Source organism: Miniopterus schreibersii (genome assembly GCF_964146895.1).
Source record: "Miniopterus schreibersii genome assembly, chromosome: 2".
In the NCBI taxonomy this organism is placed as follows: Eukaryota; Metazoa; Chordata; class Mammalia; order Chiroptera; family Miniopteridae; genus Miniopterus; species Miniopterus schreibersii.
Genome location: NC_138102.1, coordinates 33,811,506 through 33,834,736, shown reverse-complemented (window position 1 = coordinate 33,834,736; position 23,231 = coordinate 33,811,506). Strand labels below are relative to the sequence as shown.

At 35.7% G+C, this 23,231-nt stretch overlaps 1 protein-coding gene across 3 annotated transcripts in view; it reads right to left on the bottom strand.

Moving 5' to 3' along the window:
- Positions 1–23,231, bottom strand: part of FGF14 (fibroblast growth factor 14) — a 532,327-nt gene that overhangs the window by 103,454 nt on the left and 405,642 nt on the right. For all 3 annotated transcript variants that reach the window (XM_081127656.1, XM_081127657.1, XM_081127655.1), the window contains one exon: positions 5,056–5,166. In XM_081127656.1, the coding sequence (XP_080983782.1) occupies positions 5,056–5,166 (111 nt within the window). The remainder of the gene's footprint in view (positions 1–5,055; positions 5,167–23,231) is intronic.

The window sequence follows — 23,231 nt, the reverse complement described above, 5'->3', positions numbered from 1 at the left end:
TCTTTAACACATTCCCATGCCAGTGTCACACGTTAACTGCTTAGTGGATATTCTAGCATCAACCTGATGATTTAGCAACAACTTGATAATTTGGGAGACTTTATTATAGATGTATTTATAAGAGAACTATTAATTACCCACAGTGAGGTTGTCTGCTCCCATCCAAGTTCCTTCAAATTCACATCTAATTCTAAGCAATAGGACCAGGCCAGAACAGGAAATAGAGAACTAAAATGCTGAAGTACGTGTATTTCACAGAAGATAAATAATTTGAAAACTGTGGGCAATTTTGACCACAATCTATGGGTCTACTCAGTACACAGCTAAAAGTAGGTTTACAGTTGTTTATATGAAAAATAATACAATAATTAATAAATAATAATACAATAATAAACTGTTTTGCATACTCATAACTGTAAACCTACTTTTGCCCCACCCTGTGTTGTGTTCTATTTAATTTGGAGGCATATATTTTCTTTAAATAGAGCAGAGAGAGTTACACCTTCTCTTCCAGATATTATATGTTACTGATCCAAGTATCCAAAGACGTTTGTGCTACACAACTGATAAAAGGAAATGGCAGTGCTCTGAGGTACCTGCGTCACTGCAGCTCACAGTATTCATTCTTTGTGGAAGAAACACATTGGCCATTGTCACCCCTGCCCAGGACATCTGACTGTCCCTTCTCCCTCATTCTTTGAAAGGATAGGCACCAGGATAATTCCTGATTTGTGTACAAAAGTTTTTTTGGGGAAAACATACTTGTATGCCTGTCCATGCAAACTATTCTTACCTAGTCTATTTAAATGTAACTATTCTAAACTTTACACCCCCTAAGGGTATTTGTAAGTTCCATATATTTGGTATAGACCAGATGATATAATTCTAGGAGGTAAGTAAGTGCACCGTGAGCTCACTAAAATAATGGGGTTTGTGAAATATAAAAATTATAGAAGACAGTCTAAAATGACTACAGTGAAAATAACACACTAGGGATTTCTTCCAGGATTTTGTTTTGGACCTGATTATAAATACGAGTTATTATCACTTATAAAATGATAATAAAAAGTGCATCCAATGATCACTGTCATGTGGAAGACCGCTCAGAGTTGACCATGATGGATCCACAGTACTAATTAAAACCACAGATCCCCACATTAATTGAGACATCATTATATTTTCCATCCTTTTTGTATTTTCATAATTATAAATCAATGTCGCAAAGCTTAGGGGAGTAACAATAATGAAGTTCATGCTTTTCTGTTTATTCCGTGGAATACGCTAGCTCTCCACATTATAGTGATTTTCAACCCTGGCTGTCCTTTAAAACTAGGACGGTCATGCCCAGCCCCAGACTGGAATCAGGATCTCAGGAAGTGTGTCTCATAAGAAATGTTTGTGATAGCTCCTCAGGTGGCCCTAAAGTGTAGCCGTGATGACAACCACCATCCTAAGGCTTGCGGGGTGGCGTTCACTGTGTGCTATTGGCAATTTTTACGTATCACGGTATTATGCTGAGAATTCTTAAGGTGAGAGGGACTGGTTTGTGTGAGGCTTTAACACTAGGTACCAGCATACTGATATTTCTACAGTCCTGTTCTGTCTGCACTATCTATTAAGTCCAGTAACTGGAGTTTAGCAGCATGGCAAAAACTCTAGGACATCCCCAAAAGCAAATGGAGGGAAAGAAAATCACTCCCTAATCCAAGATCATAGTTCATGGTAATGCTGGCAGTTAGTGGAACAAAGGGAGGTGCTGAGGACTGTAAAGAAGCAACCCCTGAACATGAGTGTGGTCATGGAGTAACCCAGGGGCTCACTTCCTCTTGTGAAAGATCTTCCCAGGGCAGCCAGAAGCCAATGATAAACAATCAAGTTACTACAGTGTTCTCTCGATGAGGACAGTATCCATCATCAACCATTTTCTTGCCATTTTTCTTCCCAGAGCTTCTGGATCTCAGACAGGAAACCCTGGGAGGACATTAGGATCAGCTTCACCTGCCGGCTGGCCCTTTCCCTCTTCTTAATTCATCTAAAAACTTTGACAAATGAAGCTTAGCAGGGTGCTTCTGACTTTATCTAGTTCTAAATAATTTTATGTTTAGCAGTGGCACATGTGTTGAACTCAAATTATGAAGATTTGGAGGTTTAAAACTCAGGTCTGTTATTTGGTAACTTTTGGGTGGCATCAAGGCAACTTTTAGGTTATTTCTCATTATTTTTCCTACTTATGGATGACTAATTCTTGTTTTGTGTTCAGAGAATGATTGAAAAACTGAAACACATTGGTGAATAATTATATCACATCCTTCCTCTAACCAAAAGGACAGTGCTGTAATTAGGACCTGTCTCTAATGCTCCTTTCTCAAAGAATACCTTTCTGGGTTAACAATTTTTTTAAGGTTCACAGACTACTGTAATGAACCAGAGAAAATAAAGTATCTTAAAGTTCATCATAAAAAAACTGTATATTTCAGTTCAAACTGTGACAGTACACAAAAGTAGAGTTAATTAGTAATTTCTACTGCTTTTATAAAGCTGCTATAATTCTGCCAAGTTTTATTAAATTTTTTAGTTGTACAATTTTCATATCCTTTTGAGGAGAGAATCTATATCTCACCCTGTTTTATATAATTCTGTGATATCTTGGCAAATGTTGAAATGGTAACAAAACTAACCTAACTGGCTTAAAGTGCACAAAAATGCTATATAACTCACAAGAAAAGGAGCTGTGCACCAGATCTTTGCATAGGAATTTAAATCCCTCGAGTGTGGGAACTATGATTTAGTTCTGATTGACTTTTACACAGGGGCTCCTGTTTTTGTTTCATGCCCATAACTGTTCATCTCAGCATTTAGGTGGATAAGAGGTGATTTCAAGAGTTGCCAAGAGATTCTGTTCCTTCTAATGCAGTTACACAATAGAAGGAAAGGAGCCCCATACATTTAGAAAACAGAAGGTCAAGTATCTTTTAGTATCCGAGCTTTCCTTTCCCGTTCAGTGTTTACCATTACTCAGTTAACCAGATAAAATTATGTGTGGATGCATACAATGTTTACATCTGCACTTTCCAATGTAGAAAATATTGCACCATTTCTTCAATTCCGAAACAATATGCTTTTAAAAGACAACATCTGCTTGACTATGCTGAATTTGATATCGATTCTCATCATTGAAAAGAACCACTTGTTTGGCATTATAAAAACCAAAGAAGTGGGGGGGGGGGGGAATCATGAAACCTTTATTTGAAGGAAACTATTTTTCCAAGAAGTCCAATTATGCATTTTCATACAGCTATATCTTATTTCCTTTTTCAGCAAACTTTGTCATGATAGATGACAACAGCCTCTAGTCTGATAAATCAGAGTCACAGTTCTTGTCGTGATCACAGTTACAGAAAACTAGTTTCCTTGCACTACCAGACTCTGGCCAAAGGAAATCAGTGAACATTGAAGACATCAGAACTTATTATTCTCTAAAGCTCATGACCCCCACAGCGGTAAGACATAAGAAAAAGAGAACATTTTTGGTGAAAGGATGGATAAGGAATTAAAGATAAAACAAAGAAAGAAACAAACAAAAAAAACGAGCAGATGTAATCCTGAGCTCGAACCAGAAGAAACTGACGTCTTTATAAGTCAAAGGTGGTCAAGTACTGATCATTTGAAAAGGTTCAACCTACTATCAAAATCCCAACAAGTAAACAATGACATTGGTTTTATAATAAAAATGCCTCCTCTTTCTTCCCTGTGTCTGAATTGATTTACCTTCTCTTCTCTTACATAAAAAAAGGAAATAAAGCAAAAATAAATCAATGAACAGATATGATAGGGAAAAATTTAAAAATACAAAAGGATGGCATGATGGACACCAAAAGAAGAAACAATTAGAAATTGAAAAAGAAGAAAGTGTCAATAAACAAAGAATAATTTTAGAGTTAAAATAAAAATAAAAATGAAGCAATACCCAAAGTTTAAAAAATAAACACAATGGCTGTAAACACATTGACATTTCACATAAGTAACACCAATTGTAAAAGTAGTCTATTTCATATTATTAGGTGCTCTCCGAATCAGTGTTACTGAAAATTTGATTACTAGAATTTAAAACAGAAAATGCCTATACTTAGTTCACAGGCATTCAAATCCTCCCTCCTTTGCATGGAATGAAATTCTATAAAGAATAAGTGATAAATGGATGAAAATATTCAGATCCATTCCAGATCCACTGGTAATAGATGATTAAATATTTCTAATAAAATCAGTTTTGCTTTTCACTAATTTCCCTGAGCAGGAGAAAGTGTGTCCCTTTTAGAACTGATGTGCTAAATTAAAAGGAATCATATGCCCATGTAAGCAGAAAAAGGGAAAGGAAAACACTAACAGCTGAATAAGTAAGAACAAAATAAAAATACAAAGAAAAATTATGTATGAAGAAACAGTAAAATGAAGACAAACAATACAATAAGAAGTGTGTAGCTTTTTGCTAAAAAATGTTATTCCAGACCCAATTCTATGAAGTACTTAAACATCTTATACAATGTATTTAGAGACAGACAGCCTTCAAGTCCTCTCTATAAAAGAGAGATCTTCTTGCTGAATGCAAAAAGTTTGAAATATTAAGTTTTTATTATTTAAAATAATTTGCAGCTCTTGAATTTCCATAATTATCATTAATAAGCTACAGTCCTGGGGGAAAAAAACACTTCCAAAGTAAACATGTAATCAGCTTCTATCTGACTGCTCTAGTGTACTTACTTGACTCATGACAATGAGGTTAAAAGTAACGATAATATGCCAGTGATGACAACTGTTTGAAAAAAATACTTAAAATGCTAACAGAATTATCTTAAAGTAACAGTTTTCTTTTGTTGCTCTATTAACATTTTCATCCATGGGGTCCAAGTAAAATTGTAAATGTCATTCTAGTGTGTATCATTCTAAAAACGAGTCAGCATAAAACCAAATATTTGCAAGTGTATTTTAAAAAGTCATTTAAGTAGCAGCATATCTTCTACCAACTGTGTTAACTGGTGGCCTGAGGTTGTCACTTACTAGAATTAGTGCTGTCATCCTTGGTTCCGTCGAGAGCTCCATCGGGGTGCATTTGCAAGTAGTAGCCTTGCCTGCAATATAACCTGGTCACTATACCCTTGAGCTGGGGATCTGAAAGGCAAACACAGTTATCATAAGCCTCAGAATGTGTCAAAATAGAATTTATTTTTTCTGTATTTTTTTTCTTTCTTTTTAAGAAATAAGAGGGCATTTTATCGAAACAGCATCTTATATTTTGTGTCTCCCAGATTTCCCTGTATTTGTCAAACCTGGAGTATACTAGGCATAGAAGGTGGAGAAAATGCTGCCGTAAGCTGCATTGTCAGCAGCAGAAAATAGGTCATTTTATAAAACTGATATGCGTATATTTAAATTATTAGTTAAAATGATTAAATTACTTAATCTATTAGTTTAGTTATTAGTTGAATCCTAAACTGATTAATTTAATAGTTTAAGTTAATATCATTCAAGATGGCAGTGCAAGAGTTTTATAAATTTCTGGTTCAAACAAACCATATTAAAGGCTTTTAAAATTGATTTTTAAATTTAATTTAACAAGTTATTTCCAAATGTGAAAAACCTGTATTTTAAAAAATCATGCTGCCCCTGGATACTGACATTTGGATATACGAAGGCTGAGAGTTCCATTCCCAGTCAAGGCAAACACAAGAGTCACCCAGAGAGTATACAAATTAGTGGAACAACAAATCAGTGTTTCTTTCTCTCCCTCCCTCTCCCTCTCTCTCCCTCTCTCTCTCTCTATCCCTTCCTCTCTCTCTCAAATTAATCAATAAATAAACATTTTTAAAATAACTTAAAAAAATTATACTAACATTTTGATGAACATTCTTAGAATAAGCCCCACTATGGAGAATATTTCCTTGATGTCTAAAGGGTCGCCCTAACTTGCATGGGGGGATCTTTGGCTCTTATGCATGATCCATAGGAAAATGAGAAATCAACTTCTGAACTCAGGGTGAGACCAATAACACACCTACACTGTGAGGTCAGCTCTGGTCACAGTCTGATGAATCAGACAAACTAAATAGATAATCCTACTCATTTGTAGAACTAAACAAGAGAGTAAAATTATCAATATGGTTTTTGATTCTTGGCCAAAAGGTCTTAAGGTAGAGGACAATGGAAGTTCACTACAACAAAAAGGGAAATTATATAGCAAAACGCTTCTCATTCAATGGTTCAATGAAAAGACCACTCTAGTGATCCAGTGCTTCGCAAAGAGCCAGTTGTACCTTTGAAAATCAATATTTGCATGTGGCTGTTCCAAGGCTATCCCAACTCATGATTAAACTTGATGTGGGATATCATAATCCTTGCCATGGCAACTGGCATCTCCACAGTTGCTGAATGGGACATGTAGATCTGACCATGCTGTCAAACAGTAGGATGTTACAGAACGATGAAACTTAGCATCTTGTAATTGATAGAAAAATTGGGGTCACTATCCCAAGTCAAGTCTCCTCCCTCTGAGATGGTGAACAAAAATACAATATACAGATGATGTATTATAGAATTGTGCACCAGAAACCTACATTGCTTTATTAACCAATGTCAACCCAATAAATTTAATAAAAAATAAAATAATGCCCGGCCGGGCGTGGCTCAGCGGTTGAGCGTCGACCTAGGATCCAGGCGATCAGGGTTTGATTCCCGGTCAGGGCACATGCCCGGGTTGCGGGCTCGATCAATGACCCTCTCATCACTGATGTTTCTATCTCTCTCTCTCCCTCTCCTTTCCTCTCTCTGAAATCAATAAAGATGTATAAAAAATAAAATAAAATAATAAAATAACCCTTGCTATATTCCAAGTTAAAAAAAAGAAAAATTGTGGACTTGCAAAAGGGTGAACACAAAATGCACACATGCAAAAATAAAAACAAAACAAAAGCTGTTCAAAACCAGAATATTCCTAACTTTTTGTTAAGTCCTCAAGAAATTAAAAATGCCAGTATTTGTTTAAATGTATGTCTGATAAAACTAATACCTTGAAAAATTAACTAATAACTCCATGATACACAGATTTTCTTCAAAGGTAGTAAAATATAATAGAAAACCTGAAACATAATGTATGAACAGCACAGCGCCACATCAGTGTGATTAAACATATTAGAATATAGAAGCTTTTAGAAGGCTAGGATTTTAAAAAGAAACATCTACGTGATTATTAGATTGTGTTACGTATATTCCTCATTCTGTAGTATATAACTTTAAAAATCACATCACTCTAAGACACGCGTTAGTGAGAAAGAAGATTACTCTTGTACCTTAGTCTGCCCATCACCCAGTAAGACTTGACTGGGCAATCAGCCCTCTAAGTACTAAGGACTTCTTTTCTTAGGTTTGCTGCATCAGATTTTTGCTCATCACTGAAAATACTAGCATAGAAAAGAAGAGAACAAAAGTAAAAAGTCAGGGCAGGGGGGGATGAATCCTTAATTGCCATGAAAACGTAGAGAATTTTAGAGATTGACAAATTTTCTACAAAACCTTTTTGTTCTGAATCACTTATTTTAAATAATTGCATTATTTTAGCTGCTGTATCTTCTGAACTTAAATTAACTAGGTCAGTCAAGGCAGTAAGAAGACAAGCTCCCCCCCCCACACACACACAAAGAGAGCCCTTCTTTTATGATTTTTCTATCATCAGAAAAAAAAAGAGATAGTAAGTATTGATGAGAACGTGGAGGAAAGGGAACCCTCATGCACTGTTTGTGGAATTGTAAATTGGGGCAGCCACTGTGGAAAAAAGTATGGAGGTTCCTCAAAAAATTAAAAGTTGAACTACCACATGACCCAGCAATTCCACTTCTGGGTATTTATCTGAAGGAAATGAAAACAGGATCTCAGAGAGGTATCTGCATCACATGCTCATGGGTTGCATCATTATTCACACGATATGGAAACAACTTGTGTCGATCAACAAGTAAATAAATAAAGAAAATGTGGTGTGTTTGTGCATGTATACACACAGCGAAATACTATTCCACTTTAAAAAGAAGGAAATCCTGCCACTGGTGACGACATGGGTGAACCTGGAGGACATCAAGTTAAGAGAGCCCTGCTGGACCACACCTCATTTCTGATAAGGAAGTATAAGTAAAACATGAAACTGTGCTTTTGAGTTCTCATTTAATTTCAAGGAAAGAAAATCAAATTGATTTCTATTCATCTGGTTTCATATTATTTGGTATTTTCTTTTTGGAAACCGTAATAACATTGATTGTGTTCTTCTCATGTGCCAGGCACTGTTCTAAGCACATCAAAGGATTAACTCATTGCATCGCCGTCACAATTCCTTAACAGGAAGCCCTTTCTGAACTTGAGGAAGTGGAGACACAGGGCAAGTAAGTAGCTTGGCCAAGAGCACATAACTGATAAGTGCAAAGCTGGGGTTTAACATGACCCTGCCCACTTAACTACTACCCCATGTGGCTTCTATAAATTGAACAATTGAAATAACCATCTTAAAAACCTAAAATAAAACCCAAACCAATCAGCTTTATTTTCTTAAACTAGGTCCTTAAAAATCAACCACATCTGTTTCTAAACCCAAATCCTGCATACCTGCAGCTAAATCTGTGCTATAAAGCAATAACATGAAGGAAGAAAGGATCAAAGTTATTGAAAATCTATTCTAAGATCTACCCCACTTTGCCATTGACTGCATTTCCAATAAATCTCTCTACTCATGAAATTTAATACTTTAAGTTTAAACTTCCCCCAGTATCCTTTTCATTTCAAGTCTCCCATCTCCACCAGCTCCATCCAAAAGATATTTCTACCCCTGACATGACTACTTATGTCAACAGTATCTGTCCCCTAAAGATCAACACTCCAGTTGCCTTTTTACTCCACCTAATGAGTTGCCCAGTTCCTTCCCAATCCCCCTCATTCTTTTCACTGCTAGTAGTAGCTAAGCCCTGCTGGGCCTCTCCTGGGTGGTCTTTCTATTTGTACTGCGCTTGTTCCAACCCATCAGCTCCAGAAATACACAGCAACCCTTTGCTGCCGGCTCAATTACTCAAACACCCTGCAGCCATGGGGCCCATTTTATCTGCCTGGCCTTATTTTCAACTGCTCCCACCCTGACCCCTGCTTGTAGCCCAATCTGGGTCACTTGGGCTGCCTAAAACATACCATTATCTCCACATCCATAGCGTCCCTTTAACTTTACCTGTCTCAAACACGCCCACTTGCATAAGGCTGTCCCTTGAACATCCGCGCACCCCCCACCCACACATCTCTGCTTAATTAACTGCTTTTCCTCCTTCCCACGTTCAGCTCCATCAGCACTTCCTCTAGCGCTTTCCTAACACCTCAGACAAGGTCAGGTTCCTCCTTGAATGCGTCTACGGAAGCATTTGTCATAGGTGTAACATTTTTTTAAAACATGAAACTTATTTCATTTTTTTATAAAACAAAACTGTATTTGTTTTTGCATCACACAGAAAAACATTCAAGTTATTTGAAAAGGCAGGGCACACACTGGATGTCCGGTATGGTCCCAATTTTTAAACAAATATATTGTGTAACCCAAGTTTCCTACTCCTCTTATCCCTTTTATTTTATTTTACTTTATTTTATTTTTTCCATCACCAGTTATCCCCTCTGTGACCTCTTACACCTCCACCCCCCACAATCACCACACTGTGGTCCATGTCCATGAGTCCTCTCTCTCTTTTTTTCCTCTTTTGCTCAATCCCCCCGGCCGAGCTGTCTGCTTGCTCTCTCTGAGTCTGTCTCTATTTGCTTGGTGGTTCTGATATATCTCCTCGGGCAAGGGAAACAAAAGAAAAAATAAACAAGTGGGAATATATCAAACTAAAGAGTTTTCCACAGCAAAGGAAACCATCAACAAAATGAAAAGACAACCCACTGAATGGGAGAACATATTCGTCAATGGTACATCTGATAAGGGGTTAATATCCAAAATTTATAAAGAACTTATAAAACTCAACACCAAAAAAAACACAGTCCAATTAAAAAATGAGCAAAAGGCTTCAATAGACACTCTCCAAAGAGGACATATAGACATATACGAAAAGATGCTCAACGTCACTAATCATAAGAGAAACGTAAATTAAAACCACAATGAGCCCGGCTGGGGTAGCTCAGTCATTGAGCGTCAACCTAGGATCCAGGAGACCGCAGCTTGGTTCCCTGTCAGGGCACCTGCCCGGGTTGCGGGTTTGATCCCCAGTAGGGGCCATACAGGAGGCAGCCGATCAATGACTCTCATCATTGATGTTTCTATCTCTCTCTTCCTCTCCTTTCTTCTCTGAAATCAATAAAATATATTTTTAAAAAAAACAAAAACCACAATGAGATATCACCTCACACCTGTCAGAATGGCTATCATCAATAAGTCAGCAATCAACAAGTGTTGTTGAGAAAAGGGAACCCTCGTGCACTGTTGGTGGGATTGCGGATTGGTGCAGCTATTGCGGAAAACGGTATGGAGTTACCTCAAAAAATTAAAAATGGAGCTGCCTTATGACCGAGCAATTCCACTTCTGGGAATGTATCTGAAGAAACCCGAAACACTAATTTGAAAGAATATATGCACCCCTATGTTCACTGCAGTGTTATTTACAGTAACCAAGGTTTGGAAGCAGCCCAAGTGCCCCTCAGTAGATGAGTGGATAAAAAAGCTGTGGGACATTTACACCATGGAAACTACTCTGCCATAAAAAGGAAGAAAATGTTACCCTTTGTGACAGCATGGATGGACCTGGACAACACTATGCTAAGTGAGATTAGCCAGTCAGAGAAAGACAAACCATATGATTTCACTCATATGTGGAATTTAATGAAAAAAGTTATTTCATTTTGAAATGTTTTTAATACATTCCAAGGTACAGAAAACAATGCAACCTACACCCACATACCCACCACTGATATTAAACAGATGTTAATATTTTGCTTTATAATTCATGGTTTTAATTCCACATTTACTTGTGCCAGTATATGATTGATGTCTGCCTGCAAACTGGACTGGAAGTTTCAAGAAGAAAATTGAAATGTATGATATTGCTCACCATTACACCTCAGGGTCTAGATAAATAGGACTTATGTGATATATATTTTGTAGATGACTTCTGATAAGGAGGTAATTTATAATTTCATATATTGCTGGTAGGAGTGAAAACTGGAACAACATGAAAACCAAGATGGTGATCACAATAAAGCCTTAAAAATTTTAATGATTTTGCCCTGGCTGAGTAGTTCAGTTGGTTAAAGTGTTATCCTGATATGCCAAGGTTGTAGGTTTGATCTCCAGTGATGACACATACAAGAATCAACTGATGAAAGCGTAAATAAGTGAAACAACAAATCAATGTTTCTCTCTCTCTCTCTCCCTCTCTCTGTAAAATCAATCAATCAATAAAAAATTTTTAAAAATGCTCATGATTTTTGAACAGGGAATTGTACTTTCCAGAATTCTTACTTAAAAATAAATTCTCAGTGTTAAAAGGTTTTTGTAATAATATACATGTATCTGACATAAGCATGAGTATGCCAAAAATACTATCCATAAATAAAAACACATGGGTGAGAAGACACTAAAATGTTAAATATAATTGCATTTTGATAGTTACTGAAACATTTACTTTTCATCATTTTATTATTTTCAAAATTTCCTATAATGATGTTATGCTAATTTTATAATGAAAATGCAGAAATTTTAATAAAAATTTATTAATGTCTTTCAACAAGAAATGAGAAAAAATATCATTTCATACATACTTGCAAATTATATTGCATATATGTATGCAAATAACCTAAATGAATATTACGTCTGTAGATTAACTGGCTGCCCAGAATTTTCAAATATTCAATTTATTAGTTTCTTTTTGTGCAGTCACAATCCCTGAAACTTTCGCTATGGCACTTTATTATTTATTAAATTGGCTATTATGCAATGTGACTGTTTATATCTAAAGGTCATTCTTTCAAATAAGTAAAACAAAAGCAAAAAAACTTTCCCCCAGGGCCAAAAGTATGCAACCAAATAATCATAGCAAAACCAAAACAAAACAAAAAGCTACTTTACTGAGAAAACAACCACATCAGTTATGTACAGTCAGGCAAAGCAAAGGTATAACTAAGCTTCTAGATCTACTGTGTATAAAAGGCTGTAACACTTCATTTTCTTACTCTACAGTAAGTATCAACTTCAATGTAATGTGTGCTGGGCAGCTCACTTCCATATATTATTTCCTGACTCTGGAAGAGAAAAGTTGACAAAAAAGGGCCAAGAAAATCTCACTCAAATATCAGTGGGCAGGAACCGGGCTGGGCAGTTGCAATAACAGCACCTGCCTCCAAAGCAATTACAGTGCCTCTCATTGTGCGAAGACCCAGGTTTAGAACTTCCTGCTTGTTTATTATCTCCAAAAATAAGAAAGAAGTTAAGCTTTGCTAATATTTAACATGAATGGACATCGAAGTTTACAGGGTCACGTGTCATACTGGGTCCTTGAGGTACCTGAGGCAGTTTGGGTCGCACTGTGATTCTGAGGGGCTGGCACAGTGACCCTGGCTCTCAGTCCCTGTTCCTAATGAGTGCTTTGCAATATGTTGAAGTTTATGTGCTCCTGATTAAGTAAGTGAATAACTTAGATTATTTAGCTTAACTAGTTATTATAATTTAGGGGGAAAAAATCTCACATATATGGTATGGATCAAATGTGATACTGGGGGGGAAATAGCAAAAGCCAAAACCATGACTATAGCTATGATGATATCTTTGTTTATAAGATACCTTCTGCATGGATTATGTGGTTAAGAACAAGTACACACAAGTCTCTGATTACTAAGAAATGAGATTTATAAAATCACATTATCAGTAAGTCCAGGGGTAGATAAGCTCCAGGTATGAGGAGTTAAGAATCATTTTGTTTGAACTTGCTCCTTAACTAGGCGTGGGTCCACCCTGGCACCAGCCACCGAAATATCCGGGGATAGAGGCTCCCAAGAGGAAAATAAAAGTACTATTCAAACAATCAGGTAAAATAGAAGTGGAGGTGGGGCAGTTACAAACCAACAACAGCACAATACGGGAGCCCAGTCTCCACCTCTCAGCAAACAGGCAAACTTCCCCAGCTGGGCAGCACTATGGAGAATTGGGGATTTAGCTCGTGGTTTTCCTGCATAAACTAGATGATACAGATAAGGGAAGCGAAATAACATTTCTGAGCATTCCAGTGCCAAGCGCAGTGTTAGGAGCAATATTTGCTCACGTCTCCAGTTCGTTCACCTCCCCAGAACCACTTCTGGGCTTCCCACAACTTTCTTTGAAGTATCACCTGAGACTGTTTTGCTTTCAGCCTGAATTACTGTACTGGTGTTTAGAGTTCCTTAACTGTGTTCAGGAAAAATCGGCAACCATACGGGTGTTTAAAAATGAATATTTTGGGTGAAAAAGGTGATAGGATTAAGCAAGAAAAACCAAAAACCACAACTCCTAGACACGGACAAGAGCATGGTGATTACCAGAGAGAAAAGAGGGCAGGTGGGGCCAGTAGAAGGGGGGCAGGGGGGATACATGGTGACAGAAGGAGACACCTTTGGGCAGCGAACACACAGTACACTATACAGAGGATACAGTACAGAACTGCACACTTAAAGCCTGCGTAACTTTATTAACCAATGTCACCCCAATAAACTTAATAATTTTTTTAAAAAATAAAAAATAAAAATGAATATTTTATCAATTCAACAATGAATATAAAAATGGGAATGTAATTGTATTTAAAAAACAAGTACACAAAATAAGTAACCAAACAATGATGATCTAGTCAGATCTAAGATGAAGTCAAATCAAAAGAGTTCAAAAATGTTAAGAAGACAATCTGAAATACAGCTACTGTCATAAAAATGGAACATCACCCTAAATGAATATTATGCCTTGATATATAAAGCAGTGAAAATATTACACGTGTGAAACAATCTTATATTGAGGTACATGCTCACTTTTTCCATTAAATTGATGAGATAAGAAGGCTTGGTGACATTCTTCTAATAAATGTTACATGTAAGCTCTACAAGAAAAGGATTTTGTATTCAATATACGGATGTATTTCAAACTTCTACAACTCGGACTTTCAATTAATAATTGAAGAGTGATTAAACATCTGAAGTCCCACACCCATATTTGAGCTAGCCACATAAAGCTGCAAAATATTTTTCAATTCATGAAATTGCTCGAGTTCTTTCACCTCTTTGAAAACACACATTCACTATATCCAACTCTGCTTAAGAAAATAAGAAAACTTAGGTTGCCTTAATTCAATTTTCTCTTCTGTTTTTTTCTTTTATTTTCTCTTTCCTGTGCCTCAAATATTTTGAGGATACTGTTTGTGTGAATCTCAGTTCTATGCTCTCTGATATTAATTAAAATAGAAATAACGAAAGTTAATGTGCATGTATACCAGGAGAAAAAACAAGATACTTCATAATATATTAGCCTCAACACTGAGAACTGAAAGAAATGCAAATCAGTCCAACTGCCTTCAGATACGGGGGGAAAAATAGCCAGCATTTTTAATTAAAACAATCACTCTCTCAGAAGTGGGTTCATTGAAATCAATCACTCACAAATTGTTTTATCCCAATGTGCAAGGCTGGCAAAAGAGAAATCAGGATAACCCATAGAATGATGTATACATTTTAATCATTATTTAAATTTAAAAATGTACAATATGCATGTATTTTATGTACCAAAAATATAAAGATACACACATCACAAATACTATGTTTATTTACATATACATCTCGGTACAAGCTGGGTATCAGTGTAGGTTATTAAATGTCATTTCTCTGTTACTTATGGAAAATCACATGTATTTTACAGGGTAAAAAAACAACTTTTGGAATATGCATTTTGTGGTAGATCTAATTAGATTTTGGCACTTCTAAGAAGCAGAAAATAGTATTGTGAACAATTTACTCAAAGCCATAAATTATCATATAATTCAATCATAAAAATAAATCATGCCCAGGAACTCTTCCAAAGGGCTGAGGGGAAAAGGGTGGATGGAGCACTAAGGAAAGTAATAAATAAAACTGAAGATAATTGGAAATTTGCTATATCTTTTGTTAATTCCTTAGGATGGCATTTAGTTTCTTCCAGGGATTGAACCCATGCACCTCGAGAGCCCCAGGTGTCTAGGAAAATTGGTTCAGCCGTTTCAAAATGGTTGCCTGCCCAACCCATCACCTCCGTTCAATGCATAATCATGTCTGTTAAGTTTTAATTGCTGGTTCTACAGCCTAGAATAGTCTCTCTACTTTTGCCTACCAGAATCCTATGCCTGTAGTTAATAAGGATAAATCTTGCATTAAAAAAAACAAACCAACACAAACAAAACAGTTCTTGCCCTCAAATAGCTTGCTGACTATTGAAGAAAGATTGGGAAAACCTGTAAACCTGTTATATGGCTTTATGCTAATGAATCATGTGTTAAGTTATTGGGTTACATATCTTCCATCCTTCCAAATACATTATAAATCCCCTGATAGTCTGTCTGCATTATATATTCAAAATACCTATCACTATGCTTTGCACAGAGCAGATGCTCAACAAATACTCATTGAACTAAATTAATTTTCTTTTAGTTTTTAGAAGTCTATAAATAAGCTATAAAAGGCATTCAAGGCAAAATGCATTTTTAAATATCTTATTTAAGAATTGGAGAAGCTGAGCATGCTTAAGATAAAGATAAATGTGGGTTTTGAAATGGAAACACCAATACTTTTAAACATTTTTCCTTCTACTTTGTTCCCAAAAAATTCCCCCTCAGGGAAATATATTAAGAAAACAAAAGAGAGTAAAGCATCTTCTTGAGGAAAATGTTTGAGAAGATCACTAATAGGAAGGCAGACAGTAAAGATCCTGCTTAATATTTGACACAAATTCCAAGGAACAGGCAGATCTTAGAATGGTATCCTAGGCATGGTTTATTTTTTATGATTGAATTATATGATAATTTATGGCTTTGAGTAAATTGTTCACAATACTATTTTCTCCTATTTAGGAGTACTAAAATCTAATTAGCTCTACTACAAAATGCATATTCCTACACAGAGTTGCACTTTCCCTAATTTTATGACTACATATTCAGGAACTACAAGCTCTAGAAGTAAGCAAATCTTTGGAGTTCAGTTAGAAAAGCACCTCATTTCAATAATACTTTCCAACGAGATTCTCTAATTGAAAGATTCTAACATATTAAAGACACTTTAGAGCTACTATAGTCCAAACATAATCCAGAAATGGACAAACAATGAAATGGCCAAAATGTTGGATCTGTTGTTCTACCTTATTTATTCATCACTTACAAAGATGACTAATTATATCATAAAATATTGTGTGCTTCATTCCACTAACTTATTCTATCTACATTTTAATTAAATATTTAAAAATTAAATTATAAATGTTTATTATATAATTGTAAAGGTAATACACAAAATTCTTGTGAATATTTAAATAAGAAAATATGTGTCCCTCAGTGACAATATTTGAGATCCAAGTCAATTCATTATTATTATTACATCTAGAGAAAGCTTTCCTGATAATACAGTGTGTCAGAAATTCTTAATTTATGAATGACTTCATTTGCTCCTTGCCAGAACACATAAGTGCATCTGCAAAGAGGCAGCATGCTCCGTCTCATTCAGTGTGCTGATGTGTCACTCTGCATGGCATCTGTAGCACTTACAAGTATGTGCACATTATGCATGTGCATATTCACTGTTAATATGTCAATGACACAAAATGTTAAAAAAATATTACTTTGAAGACATTTTATATCTTCTTCTTTATATTAGCATAAATGTTAAGTGAGACTATGCTGCCAGCTGACAAAGAACATAATATTTCCTAGATTGCTAAGCAAATAGCTAAGCATTTTACTTAAATTTTCAAATGCTATTACCATAGAAAGAGTGGAATCTGAGATACTTTAGTGTAATTGCTATCTACATATTATTAATTTTTAACTTTAGATACACATTTTGGTATTTGTGTTCCTAATGTTTTTATTGCAAATAAACACATATAACTAAATATTAAATTACCAAAATTTTCCATGCTTATTCAGCCAGTCTCTAAATGTTTAGTAACAATCTTCTTTCTATTGACTATTACAGGATTTTTTTTTTATTACCAAGAAAATCACTATGGCAATAACTATTGCAGACTTCTTTTGGAATAACTGATTCTGAATACCATCTCAAGACACTCACAAGTTCTATGTTTAACTTGTGATACTTTGTCACAAAAAAGAAGCACACACACACACACACACACACACACAAATGCATTAGCAACAAATAGCAAAGATGAAGACAAAGCTTTTACTTTGCCATATAAGTGACCAAAATTTGCATCCTTTAATTTTAATAGACAATCCTACATATATATGATGGAATACTACTCAGCCATAAGAAAACAAATGAAATATTGCCATTTGCAAAATGATGAATCTTGAGAACATCATGCTAAGCAAAATATTTAGACAGAAAAAGTTAGGAATCATATGATTTTACTCATATATGGAATATAAAACTTAAAGCAACAAGTGAACAAATAAGAGAAACAAACAAAAATTCATAGACACAGAAAACAATATGGTGGTTACCAGAGGGAAGGGAAGTGGTGGAGGGGTAGTAAAGAGTAAAGGGGATCATACATATGGTGACAAAAGATTATTTGACTTTGGGTGGTGGGCACACAATGCAATATACAGATAATGTATCATAAAAATGTACACTTGAAACCTACATAATCACATTAACCAGTATAACCCCAATAAATTTAAAAAAATAAAAATGAAAAATAGACAATCATTGTTCTACTTACTGCTTAACACAAAAGCCATTTTATACTAATTATAATACAAAATATAACTCCATATTATAAATATTAATCGTGCTTCTCACTATGTTCTTCATAAAGTGTGAGTCTAATCAAATGTAACTGAATGGTTTGAGGAATAAAGGGCCAAGAGTATTATTACCACTTGTTAATATTTTGTAGTCACTACCATCATGAACAAATTTCAGTACTGGAATATGAATATTACACAAGTAATATGCCATAATCTGAGAGATTAAGAGTTATGCAAACTATCTTTAAAAGCCTGACTTCCACTTCTGACAAAGATAGAGTAACAGAGACCAGAGGGCCTTCTCACATAAAACAATAAGAAAAAAATTTGACAAGTTGAATTTTTCAACACATTTGACATTAGGAAATGCAGAACAGTCATCTCTGAAAAATGGGAAAGAAATGAGGTGAGCCCTACTATTGCCTGAGTTCAAAGCATTGACAGAGATTCCAGGACATGGTGAAGGAAGGAAACCCCAATGGACTCTCTAAATTGAGAAAATGAAGCTGAGAGTCCCAGGAGACCAAAGTAGACAGTGTACAGAGTATTGGAGAAGAGAGAGCTGCAGGGATAGAGAACTTCCAGGATCTGCAGAAGACTCCCTCAAGTATTCAGCTGCATACTGATCAGAAATTGTATTTAAGGAAACCACTCTGGGCTGGGAAAAGTCATCTGAAACGATTAGAGTTTAGAAGTGGCACTGCCTCAAACACACACAGGACTTGAACTAGTACCTGTTCCTACTAGTAAGACTGAACAAATTCACAAAATCATGGGACAACAGAGTATAAATAAGGGTCTTGCATCAATAGTGGGGAAAATTAGCCTTAGTCTGATCACTGATTCAGTCTTACCTAACAAATTCTGAAAGAAGAACTAAAAAGAGTATGTATATTGTTTCCAAGAAAGTTAACTGCATCCCAGAATAAGCTCAAGAATATTTATAGGAATACAAAAATGTCAAACACCCAACAAAGTAAAATTAGAAATATTTTTAGCCCAATAAATAATGTTAGGCATGTAAAGAAGCAGGGAAATATGACCCATAACAAGGGGAAGAATCAGTGAGTCAAAACTGACCTAGAACTGACCCAGGTATTAGAATATTAGACAAGGACATGCAACAGTCATAATAACTCTATTCCATGCATTCATAAAGTTAAGTACAGACAAAGAAAATATAAAGAAGTCCCCAAGTTAACTTCTATAGGTGAAAACCACAATTTGCTAAAAGAAAAAATTTACACTGGATGAGGTCGATTGCTGATTAGGAATTGAAAAATGCAAGTGGGAAACTAAAAGACAGTAATAGAAATGGTTCCACATGAAACCCACAGAGAAGAGAGAATTTTAAAAACTTAACAGAGCCTCAGCGAGCTGTGGGATAGCTTCGAGTGACTGATATGTATTTAATGGGCGTCTCTGGAGACAGAGTATCAAGAGGGCGAGAAAAGAAAAATATTTGAAAAAATAACGGCTGAAAATTTTCCAAATTGGTGAAGACTATCAAACCAAAGATCCAAATAGGTTAACAAACTCCATATAAAGGGAACATGAAGAAAACTACACCAAGACACATCATATCAAAAGTACTCAAAACCAGTGATAAAAAGACAGTCTCTTCTTTCCCCCACAACAGGAAAAACACATTATATACAGAGGAACAAAGATAGGACAGCAGATACCTTGTCTGTAACAATTGAAGCAAGAAGACAATGAAGCAACATTGTCAATGTACTGAAAGAAAAATAATATCCTAAAATTCTAAAAAAGTGAACATACCTTTCAAAAACAAAGGTAAATTAAAGAAGTTTTAAGACATACAGAAAAAGAAGGAGTCTACCATCAGAGGACCTTCACCTCAAGATATGTTAAAGGAAGTCCTTCAGGAACAAAGAAAATGACACCAGATAAAAATATGGATCTAAACCAAGGAACAAAGAACCCTGGAGGTGTTAAAACACAGGTCAATACATACATATTATCTTGTTATTTAAATATCTTTAAAAGATAATTGACTTTTTAAATAAAAACAGTAACTATATAATGTGGGGTTCATGACATATGTAAAAGTAAAATGTGTGACAATAGTAAAAATAATAGGAGAGGATAAATGAAATACTATAGGTACACAAATATATACTATATATGCTACTAGCAAGGCCCCACACTTAGTTTAATGCTCTGCTGACACCATCTTGAAATTCTCCAACAATGGGCTCTGCATTTTTATTTTGCCCTGGTCTTCTGGATTTTTATATATCTGGTCTTGTTCTAAAATATGGCACTGAAGGCATTATTAGTAAAGAAAAAAATTGATAAGTTGTACTTCATTTAAAAAAATCAAAAGAAACTGTTAAAAGACTATAAGGACAATACAGTCTAGGTGAAAATATTTGCATATTTTATATCTGATTAAAGGTTCCTATTCACTAACATATAAAAACTTAAAACTCAAACACAAAAACAAACATTGCAATAAAACCACTGGGCAAAATTGTAGAGCACTTTTTCAGAAAACACTTATGGATGAAAAAGAAGTTAAGGAAAAGATGTTCAGAATCATTAATCACTGGGAAAACAAACATTAAAGCCACAATGAGATGAAGTTACACATATGAGAAGATTAAAATTAAAAAGAATATCATTCTAATTGTTGGCAAGAATGTAGATAAACTGAAACTCAAATAAACTAATGGGAGAAAGAAAAAGTGCTCCAACCACTTTGGAAAACTGTTTGCAAATTCTTAAAATGCTCAACATAAACCTATCAACATAATCCAACCATTCCACTTCTAGATATTAACCCGATTAGGGAAAAAAAGCATAAGTCCATACAAAGCCATGTACAAGAATGTTCACAACAGCTTTATTTGTAATAGCCCAAACGTCCATCAATAGATGAATGGATATAACTGTATCCATAAAATGGAATACTTTCAGCAAAGAGAGAGAAAGAGAGAGAGGGAATAAACTAGTGACAGATGCAGCAAAATGGATGAATTCCAAAATAATTATGCTGAATAACAGTCATGTCCACTATAGGTTCCCATGTGTATAATATTCTATAAAGTGTAAACAAATGTAAAATTTCAAAAACAAGATCTGTGACTGGAGATTGGTGAATGAACAAGAAGAGGCAGTGACGGAAATATTCATGATCTTGAGCGTGATGATGGTTTCTTATGTCAAAAATCATAAAACTACACTTTAAATGTGACAGAATATTTCATAACAATTATGCCTCAGTAGAGCTATTAAAAATTAAAATTAAAGGGATAGGAAACAATAAACAATGCTAATAATAATCGATCAATATTAATAAAGGACAAAATAGATTTCTGGGCAGAGGATCTTAAGACGGATAAAGAGGGATCATTTCATAATGAAAAAGAAGTTCATGAAAAGATGCTCAAAGTCACTAATCATTGGGAAAATAAAAATTAAAACCACAAAGGGATAAAGTCAATTCATTAAGAATATATAACAATCCCAGATGTTTGTGCATCTACTGACAGAGCTTCAAGTACATGAAATAAAAACTGATAGAAATTCAGGGAAAAATAGAAAAATCTAATATTATAGTTAGATATTTTAACTCCCTTCTCAAAAAATTATATAATGAATAGAAAACCAGGATATAAGGGAAAAGTCCAAGGATTGGAGTATTATATGTTAAATTTAACACACTCAGTTAAATCGCTGCAAAGTATGATTCACTTCTCCTTTCAGGAACTAGAAATGGTATTCCCTAAATGTGAGGAATCTGAAGAACAACTACTGTTTTTTGACTCATTGGTAGGATTGCCACAGCCAGTCAGACCTGTAGCGGGAGTATTAATTTGCTCTCCGGCTGTTACTACATGACCTGGAGTTGTGGATCAGCATGACAAAAGTGTGATGTTAAGGAATCAAGAGCATCTGTTGAAAGTAAAGGGCATTATTGTCTAATAAAATCCCGTATCAAAGGCCTTTCAGTGAAAGTTATATTGCAACCAGGATGTATCGTACTGCATTAAGCATGAGAAAAAGAATTATGTTAGATGGGCATTTTTATTAGTTTTTGTAACAGAAATTGTAGAGCAGTATACTGGTAACTTTACATTTAAAAAAAAAAAAGTATTTTCAATTTTATTAGCACACATTTGCTTTAGAGTCAGGAAGCATTTCCCTAGAGGTATTATGCCAAGAGAATCATTAAGAGAGTGGATGAAGTAAGAAAACAATTCCACGTGACAAGGAATGACCAATACGTTCTCCAGCGCTGTGGCTCATACGCTTAGAAACAGTACTTTTCAGAGCAAGTATAAGACTCATTTGGCCTGTTCCCATCTGGAGCTGCACAGAGCCTCCGCCCAGTGGGCAGAGCTGGCCGTGCAGCAGCTGAAAGTGGCACTGCCAACTTCCTCACGGCTGCTTCCATCTGAAGAGGTGCAAGCAGCTGAGGACTGTTCCCTTCTAGGTTTAGGCCTCAAACTCTTGTCCTCCAGAGGCTGCTAGGAGGAGACCAGCGCCATAAACTCTGGTTAGCCAATGCCGCTCCTCCAGGACCTCCAGAGCAGGGCGAGGAGCTGGGGGAGGCACCAGGGATGCCCATTCCTCAAGGCGGGCATGGGCACCTGCCACTACGGGGAACATTTAAGAGAGAGGTGATGCAAAGAAAAACAAAACACCCCTGGACATCGACGCGGGAGTTCCGTGAGGGATGATAGGAAATTTAGCCTCTAATTCAGTTCAGTTGTGACCAGGTATATGTATATTGAAAACCCAAACCTTCTGTATATTTTAGCACCAGGAAATGATGCCTGTTCACCATTTTTATGTAAGGTTTAAAATGAATGGCACAGCATAACGATTTCCTAAAATAATCCTTAATGGCACTTTGATCACAAAAATTCAACAATATAGCTACAGGAATATTGAAAAAATTATCTGAAGATACAAGACAGATATGATACAAAGCCAACTGGATAAAAAATGTAAAAGTCTAGTGCCATTTGGAAAGGATGGCTTAGGACCACTGCCCCTCCGCTGCCACAGTGAAGTGCGGGAGCAGGGCCCCTTCTCCACGGGGCCGCCGGGAACTGTTAGGAGGTGAGGAGGGGGCAGAAGGGAGGGGCAGGGAGGAGGGAGGGGAGCCCTTTCTTACTCAGTTTCTAAAGGAAAACACACAGGCCTTGCTTAGTAGGGCAAAGGTTTAGAAACAGGAAATCTATAGCAGTGGAAAGACGGGGAAGTTTCCGTACCTCACAAAGAAAACTG